Consider the following 14,495-nt stretch of genomic DNA (forward strand, 5'->3'; position numbering starts at 1 on the left):
CACATGATCGAAGACCTCAGCAGTGTTCGTGAAACGTCGTTTATGCCCGCCGCAAACGACGATCCTGCCTTCAAAGACTGCGCACGCTGATAAAACTCTCGGTTCGTTGGTGCTGCAAACTTTCCTGAAATCGTGACTTTTCGTGTTGAACTTGGTGCAAGAGTTGCTTTCGTCTCGGTTTTCATGGTCTCCCCCTATAACGTAGATGCTGCCCATGAATGAAGTGACGCAAAAGCCGCGGACTTTTTCGTTCATGTCGGCCACCACACTCCAAGCGTTGGCGGCAAACGAATACTTTTCAAAGGACGTTATGCAAGCATCATCCTTATCAATCCCGCCAAAAACGTAAACTTCGCGGTTTACACAAGCTACTGCTTTGCTCAGATTTTTTTCTTCGATTAGAGGCGGTAGGGTTGTGACGGCAAACGAGTTGTTTGCTGCGATCATGCGAACATCTCTCATAGTATCGTACAAGTCCAGATAAGCTTTGCTGCCTCCGCAGACTAAAATGCCAAAATTGCTCTGGTTGCAACACCTGCCCTCGATCCTGGGTTTGTCTGAACGGCTGGTGTTTTTATCTTTTATAATTTTTTTTATAAAACTTACGCACTCGTCATTGGTTGAAAAAATGAGTTTTTGTTCAGGATGAAGTTCAAAGCTTCAACTGACAACAAGGAAAGACGAACGCTTTGCAAAATCGATCGCGCGTGCTCACCGCGTTCAGCCGGTTTGTGGGCGAGCCACGCTTCTGCCGCATCGAACACCTGCAGCTCTGAATCGACGTGCAGCTCCGAGCTGAGAAGTATCTTTTCCACGCAAGCCAAGTCCAGTTCCAAAAAGTTTTGAGAGCCGGCGACCATTGGGAAGCAGCGCTCGATGAAAAGCAGCGCGAGTTCCGACAGCTTCGGCATGTTGAAAAGGTGGGATAAGCGGTAGAAGAACGCCGCGTTGTCGGCATCAATCTTCTTTTCAAAATGCTTGCAGATTTCAAATTGCTTCTCTTCGTTCGGCCACGTCTTGTTCGCTTTCAAGCGCCGCATGATGTTTTTCGCGTCAGATTTTGTGATTCCTGTAATTTATGAAGTTTAAAGTTTTACGTTGGGTTAAACAAGCTTTTTAAAAAGAGAACGGAAAACCTGTTTCATGTTTTATCAAAATATGTTACAATTCATACGCAAACTTAAAATTAGACTGGTCGCGAAATTTTTTCAAAAATAAAAATTCTCTAATCTTGGTATTAACAATCGTAAAATAAAAAACATGTTATGTTCTCGATTGAATTAAATTTTAAATGCCTAAAAAGTAAATATAAACATTTGTACTACATTTTAACGAAAATAGGTCAAGTACACACTGCATAAAAAATTTTATTATCCATATATAAAACATAATAATTAAATTTATTTTACATTTATAGAAACTACCATACTTGTTATTTAAGTTATATTCTATTCTCACCTTGTTTAACAGAGTTGCTGGGTTGCATAGTTCTTTCTTTGCAAGAGTTAAAAGAATTATTTTTTCTAATTTTTTTCCTTGTAAACCATTAACTGATGGATTTTGATTTGATTGGTGAAGTTTTGCTGTAGTTAAATATTTTAAGTCTGAAAACGTTGTTATAAAAAACCAACTTTAATTTAAAAAAATCTACATTTGAAAAAATATAAAACTAATTTAATTTTTTTTAATTTAACGTCAGCACAGATTTCAATCACATTTTATAAGAAACATTGGCAATCAAACTTTTGACATCAAAAAAGTTTTATATTCCACATCTCTGATTTGAACTGCTAAGTTTGTTGAGTTTTCAAAGTATGAGAAAAGAAACGTTTTAAAACTGGTTCAAGATGAAGATTCAAATATTTTTACCATTTTTATTATGCTGAACTTACTTCGAGAAAAAGTAGACATAAAGAGAGAAATATTAAGCAAAGTAAGTTATAGAACACTTTATAATTAATGTGAAAATATAAACTTATGGAATAAAACACGTTTAGTGTTATAAAAAAATATTTTAACTGTCAAAAACTATAAAATAAGTTAATAAAACAAATAAAAAACAGTAAATATAAACAGCATGTTGTTTGTATAGTTTTACTATTTGATATATCTTTAACTTGTTTTAACTATACATATCAAAAGATATCAAAAAAAAGATAAAATAAACAAAACTAATAAAGCTTCATACGCTTTTTATTTAGAATATGAACTTTGTTGCTCATAATTATTTTATAAAACCTATCTAAATTAACATAACCTGAAACAAACAAAAAAACAAAAAACAATAATTTTAGCAATTTTCGTAAAGAAGTACAAAAAAATATAACCTAAGTGTTGTTGGGTATCAATTTAATTTTTTTTATACTATTCAATATATTTACTCAAACTATGATCAATTTGTTTGGCGTAAAGCTACATTCTACTCAACTTACTTACTTTAACTACTTGATTTTCAAACAATTGTTTAGTATATAATAAGTGGCTCAAAAGATCCAAACAGCGTTTCTATAAATTAATTTTATCAATACTTTTAGTCTTTTTTATACAACACTTTAATCAAATTAATGTCTATTGAAACATGGCTATTGTCAAAAGATTATATGAAATTAAAAAGTAGTATTTAAGAGCACTAAACTTAATGTTTTATATTATGTAATAGCTTAAACAATAATTAAATCTTTTTATTATAAACACTGTAAAGAATAAAAACTGGAGAATAAACAATAAAAGTGGTTTTTAATAGTATTTTACTTTTAAAAACCAAAGAACTTGATTTATAAAAAATTTTAGCTTACTTCTTGGTCGTTAATTATTATGTTCATTTTTTACCCTAAATTTTGTCACAATGTTTTATTTCTACAACAGTAATAACAACTCTCAGTAAATCAGTTTATAATCTTATTATTAAGGCTTTAATAAACATATTTAAATGCCAGTATTAAAAAGATAATGATTTAAAACATTGTTAAACCAAGTTGAAATCAAGAACACTTTAAAAAAAACATTTTAGTTGTAATTAAAATAAGTAAAAGTGAAACTAAAATGAACTCTACATAATGAACAACTAAGTTATAAAAACTGATTAGTACTTTATAAAAAAACTAGACTTTTTTTTATTTGATAAATAATAATACGTATTTTGTTTTTAAATTACTTTTTTAGCGCCACATCAGATACAGTTTGTCGTATTTGGGCAAAACAAATTAATCTACAACTAATCAGTTTGCACTTGAACATATTCTTAAAGAAATTATATGTAAAAAGTGTAGAAAACTGTAAAAATATACTACATGTATAAAATTTTCAAGCATAAGGTATGTCAGTGTATTTACGTAAAACTATCTAACTGCTGATTATTTTAACTTTAGCAATGTTTGAAAAAAAAATTCTTGTTGTTTTTACAATTGTGTATGTAAATTTATTAAATATTTTGAGCACGTCAAAAAAAGAAGCTTTCTTGAACTATTTTATTAGTTTGATATAGCATAATTATACAATAAAGTTTTTTTTTTTTGTTTTCAAATACTCATAAATACATGAAAATATTTTTTTAACTTTTAATGTATAGTTTTGTCTGTAAAATTTCTTTCAAATTAATGAACTTTTGTTTTTGTACAGCACTTTTTATATAACGTTTTATAAACTGCGTATTGTCTTAAAAAACTTTAGTTTTGTGTAAAGATGTTAAAAATTTTAAATTTTATGAAAAACTAAAGTAGGTATAATTCTATGGTTATAAGCATTAAAAATAAGAAAAATACTTGTTAGAAAGGACTTTAAACATAATTACTTTTAATTTCTTTTTTCTTTAAAGCTTGTTAGTGATCATTTTTTATAAACAAAAAGTTTTGACAGTATTGATAACATAAATTTTGAAATTACAATCTCTTAAGTTTAATCAATGATTTATGTAACTATAAAAGTTTAAAATTCAATTGTCGACAGACTGAGTTAGTTTTTTTAAGTCTTTTGTAGCAATATCACTTACGCTCGATTATCCTTTAATAAGAAAATCAACTCCTAAAAATGAACTGTAATGATTCTAATATGTCTTATGACTTATTTTTACCTCAGGATCAATCCAGTTTGTTCTTTATAGTCATGCTCTGCGCATATTCTGTGAAAAAATGTAGTTTATAGTAAAATAACTATCTTTACAACATCTTTTATAAACACATGTGATAAGCTATTAACCATCATCTTATAAAAATCATAAAACTAAACTAACTACATAGTTTTTATCTTATTAGACATATCAAAAAAGTATTGAGTTTTAGTAAAACTGGAAGATACCTTTATTGAATTAGTTTGTAAAGCATCAGCCACTTAAATAAAACATTATTGTAGTAAGAAGATAGATGAAAAAAAAGTTTAATAAAATAATAATTGACGGATTAAAACATTTATAAATTCTAGCTTCAGTTTATTTAAGGTCTGACGTAAAAAATAACTATCAACTAAAGGAACAATTAAATGAGTTCAGAAATTTTATTTAATTCATAATAAAGGTAATTAAAAGTGTTTACTTTTTTCTACCAGTTGCAGCTCACTAAATTATAGTTTGGTTTTATTTCAGCAGTATAATATGCACAGGTTGTTTTTAGCTTAAGGACTACTGTTTGAAGTATTTAAACTTAGCTGAACAAAGAACACTTCAAATACATTCTATTTCTTTCGTTAAAAAATGATTAAACCTTAATTGTAAACTTTTATTACAATTTATTGAATACATAAAGAAAAACAAGTTTTGCATAAATACACTAGCTCAGGTGCAGGTAAACCTTTAAAAACATCTAAATTTAGTTTTATTGCAAGAAACAAAACTTTTTTCATCATAACTTTTATTAACAATTTCAGCGCTTTTGGAATAAACAATTCCGTCTCGTCAAAAGTACTAAAAACTTATAAATTAACTAAAAACAATATAAATAGAGTGAAACTAAGTACTTGGTAAAAAACAAAATTAAATAAAACGACATTTTGTTGAGTTTTTCGTCAAACTGATGTATATTTGTTCTTTGTTTTTGAAAATGCAGAATACATCATCAACATATCTGTAATAAGTTTTAGGTTTTATTAGTTAAAACAAACATGTCTTATTTTACAGTTAGCAATAACAAAATAAAAAATTCATAAGATCAATCTACAGAAACCAACAAGTACGGGCGAGCTTATGAGCTTTAACTCACGTGTACTGCAGTCGTGGAAGAAAAATTTAGTTAAAAAAATCTACTACAGAAACAAAAATCTCTTCTCATAAGATCTACAAAATAATGACAGGCAAAAAGTCAAACAACTTTTGATAAAAAACTCTTTCCTTACCATGTTTATGGATGACCACATGCAAAAGAAAAACAACTTTGAGTCAGAACTAAATGAAAATACAGATTATAACAAACACTTCATTACAATACCATATGTCAGTAAGATATCGGAGAAGTTCTCCAAAAACGTCAAAGCTATCTTCGAAGACATTGAAGTAAAAATGCGCATTGCATATAATACACAAAAAGTAAGGAAATATTTTGCTCTAAAACACTAAATAAATGGTATGTATCGTAGTTGCTTAGTCTACAAGTTTACGTGTCCGGGTGATCTAAACAACCAATGTATTGGTGTGACTAAAAGACAACTTTACGTAAGAATATAAGAGCATATGACTCCAACTTATAGTAAGGTATTTAAAAATATCGAGAACCGTACATTTTCTACAAATTGTAACAATATTTATAATTGTTTTGAAATTATTATAGCGGTGCAGTTCTTATAATGATCTGTTATTTACAGAAGCTTTACTAATAAAAAAATGTTTAACAAAATTTAAATTAACAGCTTGGTCCTGATAAAAGATTCAAAAGTTACTATTGATGTGCTCTTAAAATCCACTTTGTTTTAACTAATTTTTTGTCTAAAAAATCTTTATCAAGATCAAACGTAACGTTCACTTAAGTCTTATAAGTAAGGCTTACAACTGGGTAGGTTTCAAATTTGCACGAGCGGACAAAATTGCACGAGGAAATTTTTGCACGAGCAGACAATTTTGCACGGAGATATTTTTGCACGGGTTAATTTTTTATTTTTATTCTTTTATTAATTCTAATGTTCCATTATTGTTTTTTATCTTTTATTTTTTTAAAATTATTGGGTAGATAGCTTATCCTTACCCTCGATCGGTAGTTTTTTTTTTCTTTTTGATTAATCAATTTTCCTTACTCGTTTTTTTTGCTTTTGTTTTATAAAATGTTTTATTAATTTTTTTTTTCTTTATTTTTTACTATCATTGTTACCTCTAAATTTTACCCTCGGTCAGTAACTTTTATTTGCTTTTTTGTTATTAGTTTACCTTTTAGTTTTTCTTTTTCTTTTTTTAAATATATTTTATTCTGTTTTTTTTTTATACTCTCGTGCAAAAATAACCCTCCGTGCAAAACTGTCTTCGTGCAATTTGATCTCCCTGTAAAATTCTGTCCCTCATGAAAATATATTTTCGTTCAAAAGTATCTTTGTGCAAAATTGACTCTTTGTGCAATTTTGACCCGTTCTCCTTACAAGTACCTGTATTCTAAAATATTTATACAAACTCCTAGAAATTTTTTGTTGAACTCATAGAAAGTTGTAAGCTAATCGTCCAATCTACATGTGGTATTTTGAAGTTTTTTAGAATATTAAGCATACTTTTTTCGGATAATTTAACTAACACTGATAGCGTCCATTTACTTACATTGTACAGTAAATGTGGGGAAAGTAGATGCAGAACAGTATTGGCATTTTTAAATGGGTAGCTGTCAAATTTTTTCGAGCGTACAAATTGCATGAGGGGACAAAACTGCACGAGTGCACAACATTGCACGAATATATTATACACGAGCAGACAATTTTGCACGGAGATATTTTTGCACATATTATTTTTTTTTTTTTTTTATTTACTTTAGTTTCTTTTTTTAACTTGGTTTTTTTTTACTAACACTGTTACCCCTAACCCTTACTCTCGGTCGGTAAGCTAGTTTTTTTTATTATTATAATTTTTTTTATTTTATATTTATAAAAATAGATTTCACAAACACTTTTACCCCTAGCCCTTACCATCGGGCGGTAGCTTTTTATTTTTTCTTTTTTAATTATTTTTTTTGTTTATTAATCCTTATTAGTTACTTTTTTATTTTTATATTACTATCACTGTTACCCCTAACCATTACCCTCGGTCAGTATTGTTTTTCTGTATTTTTTTACTCTCGTGCAAAAATGTAACTCGTGCAAAATTGACTCTTGGTGCAAAATCGCCTTCGTGCAATTTTGTTCCCTCGTGCGATTCTTTGCCCTTGTGCAAATTTGGCTTCGTGCAATTTATTAACCGTGTGAAATTTTTTCTTCGTGCAATAAAGAACCGTTCTCTGTTTTAATACATATGTAAACAAGTGGTAAAACTTTAATATACAAAACAAATGTATTATGGTCCGGGATAAAAAATTGTAAAAATTATAAGTAAAAATGGCAAGTCTGCATCGTGGTACAAAACTGCTCTTAAACTTTAATCATTTAACACCATTTACTAAAAACTAAAAACCATATAATCAGAGTTTACATAAACTTATAGACTTGATTGATCTTTTTGACTAATGTTTTGAATGTCAAATGTTAAATTAACAAATTGGTTTGTATATTCTACGCAACTTTTAGTTAAGAAGTAACCTGACATGAATGAAACAACTTGAAATTATCAGTAATTAATTTACAGTATGAAGTTCTTATAGTTTTGTGTGAAACTAAAAGTTAACAAGAGACAATTTGAAAAAGGAAATATGCAATTATCTGTTATTTTTTTCAGTTGAAAGTCCTAGTAAAAGTATCTTTATTAGGAAGATGCCCTAGTTTTTTGCTATAAACATTCAATTACACCTTTGTAATGTTCATTAATTATATTTTAACTCTATCTTTTATTTGAAGTAGTTTGGAAATATGTTTTATAAAATTAGGATTACAGTTTAAGCTGTTTTGTATAGTTTTCTCACCCATTGTGTGATGATATTTTTTTTGTATTTAATTTGTTTTTATTTTTAATTTTTTATTTTGAACTTCACTATAAGCTGACAATGTAATTTTACCTGTTAACCCTGAAATTACTATAGTACAGGCCTGCCAAAAAACTTAAGAATTTGAAAAATTTTGAAAAAAACTGGAATTTATAGAAATTTCACTAAAAAGTCTTGTAAATCCTGGAATTTTAAACAACTTTTACATGTTAAACAGAAAATTTTTAACTGACACAAAAAAATCTACTATATATATTTTTTTTTTTGTCATCCTCAAATTTCTTTTTATTAAAAAAACACATTTTAAGTAGCTTTACACAGTATATTTTATATGTGCTTTTAAAAACCTGGAGAAAATTTTGAAAAAATGGAGAAAATTTGTCTAAAACATTATTGATAGTAAAATTTAAACAATTCTGGCATCTAAAAAGAATCAATGTGGCTTTATCGTTTAACTATTTATTACACTTGGCTAAAATCATTTTATCATGATGAATTTTAAACTAAACATTAAGCTTAAGGTTTTATTAACTTCGTTTAGTAAAGGTACTTAAGCGTACAGAACTGATAAAATTCAAAGTTTTAATACAAGTTTAAAGTGTCTCTATAGTAATGACTTTAAAATTAGAATAAATAGCATGATCAGTTTTTAGAAAGCTGTAAAAATAAAAACATGAAATTGATAATAAATGAATGTTTAAATTTTTATCATTCTTCTGTAAAACTTGTTCTATGTACGGTATAAAACAAAAGTTTGTTACTAATTAATGTGTTAAATAATTTAATGTTGTTTTTTCTAGTATCAAGGTAGTCATTACCACTCAGGCTGATTTAAAATTTAGAAAAATCCTAATGCTTGTTTTGAAGTTTTTTGCAAAGCTCTAGCTTGTTTTTGTGCCCTTGAAACCTTTTTTTAGTTTGGTTTTATGTAGATTTAATGGTCATTTAGAATTTTTTGTAATCTAGATACAATAGGTAACATATTTTAGTTTTTGTACACAGTTTAGGAAACTCACAAAACCTTAGTTATACAAAAAAAAAACCTGAAGAAATCAGGAGAACAACAAATAAGGGAAGACTTTAGCTCCTACTTTTTCCTTAGCAGTGACTAATTAGTATTTCTGCAACTTCAGGATGTTTCATCAGAACTGCACTGTAGCAGAAAGCTTTCTTATAAGCCATTTTGTAGCTGAGACAGCTAAGAGTACCAACTTATAATGTAAAACAATAAATTTAATAAATATCTTTTAAGTAAATTTTATTTGAATTAGTAGGTGAAATGAACAACTATTATCATTCGCTGTATTTCAGCAACACTTTTAGAAAACAATATCATTTCCTGTTTTGATGGTTTTTATAATTTTCTTCCGGTTTTATAATTAAAAACTAAATCCATATAAATATTCATTGACGTGTTTTTTTTTTCCTATTTTAACCATTTGGATTTTTTGCTTATATATTTTTAGAATTTAAAAGAATGTTTTTTTGCAACTTTTTTGTATTTTATAAGTTGATTCCTAGTTTTACATAGTTTATTTAAAGATACTAAATTTTTTGTGAAACCAAGACTAACTTAGGTTTGTTTCCTGCTTTTTTTAAGTTCAAATTAGCTCGTGCCTTTTTTATCTAAGACTAATTTTTAAGACTTTATAATCAAAATTTTCAACTGTTTTGTTATTTATCAAATTTTTTTTTGTTTACATCAATTTGTTTTCCTAATTAACTATTTTGAAAAAGTTATTATGTCATTCAGTTTTGTCATAAACTAGTTCTATAATTTTATAGCTTTGTGTATCTCAGAATTTCTTATGTTCTACCAGGCAGAGTTTTTTGCTTTAAAAAGTTGTGTAACACTGAAAAATGTTGGTATTGTCATACGCAAATGCCATATCTTAATATCAAATCTAGTTATATTTAAAAAAAAAAAGTTATATAGAACTAAAGGTTATTTTACAGATAAATATGTGCTACCTAGGGTTTAATCTAAAAATTATTATTATATATGAAAAGTAAATAGTACAATTTTAAACAATAGAGCAATAGTTAAATAGATGAGTACTTTGAGTATACAGTTAATGGGTTTAAAAAATAACTAAAAAGTTTATTGTTACCTTATAAAACTTACCAACAAACGATTATAAAAAAAAGTTTTTTTAAGCAACATTAAATTAAAGTCGTTCCTTTTCAGACCTGATGAACTCTGTATCAAGCTACTTCCTTAAAATTATAATAAGTTACTTATTGTATATAATGTTCTTTTAATTTTTTTTATTTACTACTTTATTTATGTTGTAGTTAAAACTGCACTAATGTTAAAAAAATCTAAAAAAGCTTCTGTAAGACAAGCTTAAAACGATATAAAAATTTGATCATACCATTTCAATCATCAGACCACATGACCAAAGTTTTATGTCTTCTAATCTAAATATCAACATTACAAATTTTAGCAAGTAAATATTAATTTATCAAACAACATGAGCGTTTACAACTTCGACACCAAGTGGCCAGAAAGTCTCCGAGGAAGCTGCAGGTTGCCGGGCATAAAAGCGCCCGGGCCGACCTGCTACGCCAAGGCCACGCTGCAAGTCATAAACCACACGCCCGAGCTCATCAACCACTTCATGAGCTCAGCTTGCGAGTGCGAAAAAGAGGACTGCTACCGCTGCCTGATGAAGGCGTACGTTGAGCTGCTCGTTACTTGCCAGCGGAAGAAAGTCGACGTTCAGCCCGAAAAACTGTTGCAAGCGGTTTTCAGGGACGGCGGGGAGCTGAAGAAAGGCAGGAAGGGTGATGCCGACGAGCTGCTGATGCACCTGGCGGCCAAGTTGGAGGACGGCAGCAAGAAGAGCGTCATAGAGGAAGTGTTCAACGCCAAGACAGCTACCGTGCTGAAGTGCAAATCGTGCGGTTGGGAGAAGCGGCAGGCGGTGGGGTGCAACCTGACGCTGGACAAGGGTGACGTCACGGAAAAGCTCCGAGAGTGGAGAAAGGAGATAGATTGTGACGTGAAACGAACGTGCGATGAGTGCGGGGAGAAAAGGGACTTTACTGAGAAAAACGTCATCGACGCTTCTCCTCCCGTTTTGAAAATCCGCTTGGTGGACTATTTTGGCGACAAAAAGACGACCGCTTTTCCCGCTAAAATCAACATAGGGCCGTACATGGAGGACGCCAGTGGACCCCGGACAGTTTACGAGCTGTACACGGTGGTGGTGTTCAGGAGGAACCACTTCTTCGCCCACTGCCAGGATCCGAGCGGGGAGTGGAACACCTACGAGAGCAAAAAGTTTGGGAAGAGCTCGCTCGAAGACGCGCTGAAGAGCGATCCCTACTGCCTGTACTACAGAAGAGTTCCGGGTAAGGAACATGATGTGAGAAGTGACTCGGTCGATGAGGGAGAAAATACAAATCTATAAGTTGTAAAAAGTAAACAAAACGGATCAGCATGAGTCAAAAGCTAATTAAAAAGTTTAGTATGTCGTTGTTGAACCTTAAGTTACAACGTTATTTATTTTTTAGTAGTGATTAAGCGTGTAAATTTTCTCTCTTTTTTTTATTTTTTCATATTTTGTTTGTACGACATTTTCACTTTAAGTTTTTGTTATGATTGAAAAACTATAAGTTCACAAATATTTAGTTATGAGAAAAAAAAACAATTATACTGGTTTTATCACTTTACAATTTTACGTATGGACGATGATCTCAAGTAAACAAATTAATAATTGACTATAGTGTTGTTTTAGTAATTAGGCAGTTTGGTCTTTAATTTTAACTAGTGTAAGTTATTCAGTTTAAACTTTGTAATAAACTATTAACATCGAAGTAAAAAACAAAAAAAAAACAAAGTACAAGATTGCAAATAAGAACAAGTATGGTAAATTAAGAATATAAAGTTAGTCTGCATTTTCTAATTAATTCAGATCTCAAGTTTAAATATTTTATAAATTCAATTGCCCGCGACCGCAATATCTCTTAAAAGTCGTAACAATGAACAAAAAGTTACTTATTATCTTTATCAAAATCGTGGTTGAAAATACAATAGTAAAGTTCTATTATTAAACATTATTAAACTAAGAACCTAACAGTAATTTTAGACCGTATAAGTTGTTTTTTTAAGTACTGTAACGGGATATCAAGTTTTATCTGATAAACCATTTTGTGAAATTCCAGAATGAGAATGTGCAAATACTGATATATTATGAATATAATTAATGAACTAGAGAAAGTTGAGAGAAAAAACGTTTGACGTAAAAAAACATAGAGACATATACAGGTGACTGTTGATAAGCCGTCACTTATAGCAGTGAGATTCGAGTAAAGACCTTTCCAGATGTAGTTTCAGAATTAAAATTGGTTAAAACTTATATCGTTAGTTGTAAAGCTATTTTTAAGCAGTTTTATTTTCTGATATATGTTTTATAATTGAAAACTCAAGTAGTAAAACTTCAATTTAAATTATTCGTTCTTAAAGAATATTTTTCTTAGATTTTATGGTATTTTAGTGTACCTACTTTAAGTTTTTATTATAATATGATGTTCTTGGTATTATTTTTAAATTGTGTACTTGTTTTTTAATATAAAACAAACCCCTAATTTACATGCATAGTTTTTATAGAGTAGCATATAAAGTATTATTTAGTATCACAAGAAAAAAGTTAGGGCTTACATAGTTATTATTTGTAGTGTAAGTGTAGTGTGTACCATACACCTAATAAGTTTATTATTTAAGTTACCCACATTGCTTTATTCTAATAACACTTATCTAAGTATTTTTAATTGAAAACTACGCAAACACTTGTTGTTACTTCTAATGCATACTAACTTTAAACTTAAAATATGCTTTGATATATGACTAACATAACAAAAATTATTGCCAAATCCGCTTCTTGATCTCACTCAAATTACAGTAGTTTAAAACGCTTGTAAAATACATATTTTTGAGTAGGGAGCCTAGTATTCCTTTGCTTTTAATGCGAATTGTTTATATTTCTTCTCAATACACTGATGGATTTGCAAGACCCGTGAACTTATTTTTTTGTCTTAAGCTCTTCTTCGACTTAATCATTCTACTTTGTATAGTATAGTGACAACTTAAAAAATAACTTAAATTTAAACTCGAATTAAAAACACACGTTACTCATACCATTTTGCTAAATACACAAAATACATTGTTTTAAATTATAAACTGTTTAAAACTGTAGTTAAAATTTTTAATATTTTTATGGAGTTGAAATATTTTTAAAAACAGTTTAAGAGTTATTATCACAAGTCACAATTTATCAATAAATTTGACTTAGAAATACACTTATTGTTAAAAATTAAGCACACTGTTTAAAATTTATGTTACTCGTTTTAAGCATAATTAATAAAAAGCAAACTGTTTAGGTTATTCTTAAAATAGTTATTTAATAGAATAATACTTGATTTATCATTTAAGAACTTTAAACTATACATAAACTCACACAGTGTTTACATTTGTATTTATTTTACACGAAGATGATTTTTAATGCAATTGCTTTTTGCAAGACTTTTTGTTAAGAAAGCACATAGTTGATAATTCATACCTGTAAAAGTTTATAAAATCTTTAGCCCAATTCATTTCTACAACTTTGGCTATCACATGACGAGCAGCTAATCGTGCAATCCCCAAAAAAACATCTGTTCAGTGTAATACTGAGTCGCGTCGATCCACTTCCTGAAACTTTCTAGTCTCATGAAATACGCAAAGTCAACTCCTATATTTGTCCCCCTGAAAACTCCAAACAGCTTCCAACTTCCGTCCGAGTCCTTGCACAGCAGGGGGCTGCCCGAGTCCCCGTGCAGCGGGTACACCCCGTTCCTGTCCTGCAGATTGAAGCCAATGTGGTGGTTGGTTACGCCGCTGACCCGCAAGTATCCCACTTTCAACTTCAGCGACTGGTCGAAGCTCTGCTTTGTTATTGGGTTTAATCGGGTATTCCCCCATCCCATGAATAGGCACTGGTCTCCTGGCGACGGGAGCTCGCGGTCCCCATGGCCGCGCATGGCCGGCAGATCGATAGGCCTGATGCGGTCGTTGACGGTGATTCGTTGTCTGAAGAAGAGCAGGGCCAGGTCGTGGTTATGGCGGTTGGCGTCGAAGTTCGGGTGGCGGATTATCGCGTCCGGTATCATTTCCACCCTGTTAGGGCGTATGCCCCAATAATCGGGTACCCACCAATTGTCCCCGGCCACCACTTTGACGTCGTAGTTCCGCCTCGCTTCTCTGTCCCAGATGCAGTGGGCGGCGGTGATGACCCATCTGTTTCCGAACCTGTTTCCTCCGATCACGCTTCCTCCGCACATGCATCTACTTCCCCGGCACCTCGACCTGTGAATCTGCACCGCGAACGGAAAGAATGCCTTATCCTTTGCCTCCATCCCCCCCATCATCTGTCCTCTGGTGGAGCGGAGCAAGCAAAATAGAAGAAGTATGCAAAGTTTCAT

General features: G+C 30.4%; 3 protein-coding genes across 3 annotated transcripts; 1 reads left to right on the forward strand and 2 right to left on the reverse strand.

The window, feature by feature from the left end:
• Positions 1–35: 35 nt before the first annotated feature.
• LOC145846701 (kelch-like protein 31) lies at positions 36–1,486 on the reverse strand (the record flags this gene model as incomplete). Its single annotated transcript, XM_082953347.1, has 3 exons — positions 1,459–1,486; positions 607–1,069; positions 36–565 (listed from the first exon to the last, which is right to left on the reverse strand). Coding segments are annotated over exons 1-3 (1,021 nt in total), but the record flags the coding sequence as incomplete, so codon positions are not given.
• A 9,018-nt stretch (positions 1,487–10,504) lies between these two features.
• LOC145846702 (ubiquitin carboxyl-terminal hydrolase 17-like protein 6) lies at positions 10,505–11,446 on the forward strand. The gene has a single exon (XM_082953348.1). The coding sequence runs from the start codon at positions 10,505–10,507 to the stop codon at positions 11,444–11,446; it is 942 nt and encodes a 313-aa protein (XP_082809474.1).
• Positions 11,447–13,661: 2,215 nt separating this feature from the next.
• LOC145846703 (trypsin-like) lies at positions 13,662–14,495 on the reverse strand. The gene has a single exon (XM_082953349.1). It carries the CDS (start codon positions 14,493–14,495, stop codon positions 13,662–13,664), a length of 834 nt encoding a protein of 277 aa, XP_082809475.1.

This window comes from Thalia democratica, unplaced genomic scaffold (genome assembly GCF_965202585.1).
Source record: "Thalia democratica unplaced genomic scaffold, ktThaDemo2.hap1.1 HAP1_SCAFFOLD_575, whole genome shotgun sequence".
Taxonomy (NCBI): domain Eukaryota; kingdom Metazoa; phylum Chordata; class Thaliacea; order Salpida; family Salpidae; genus Thalia; species Thalia democratica.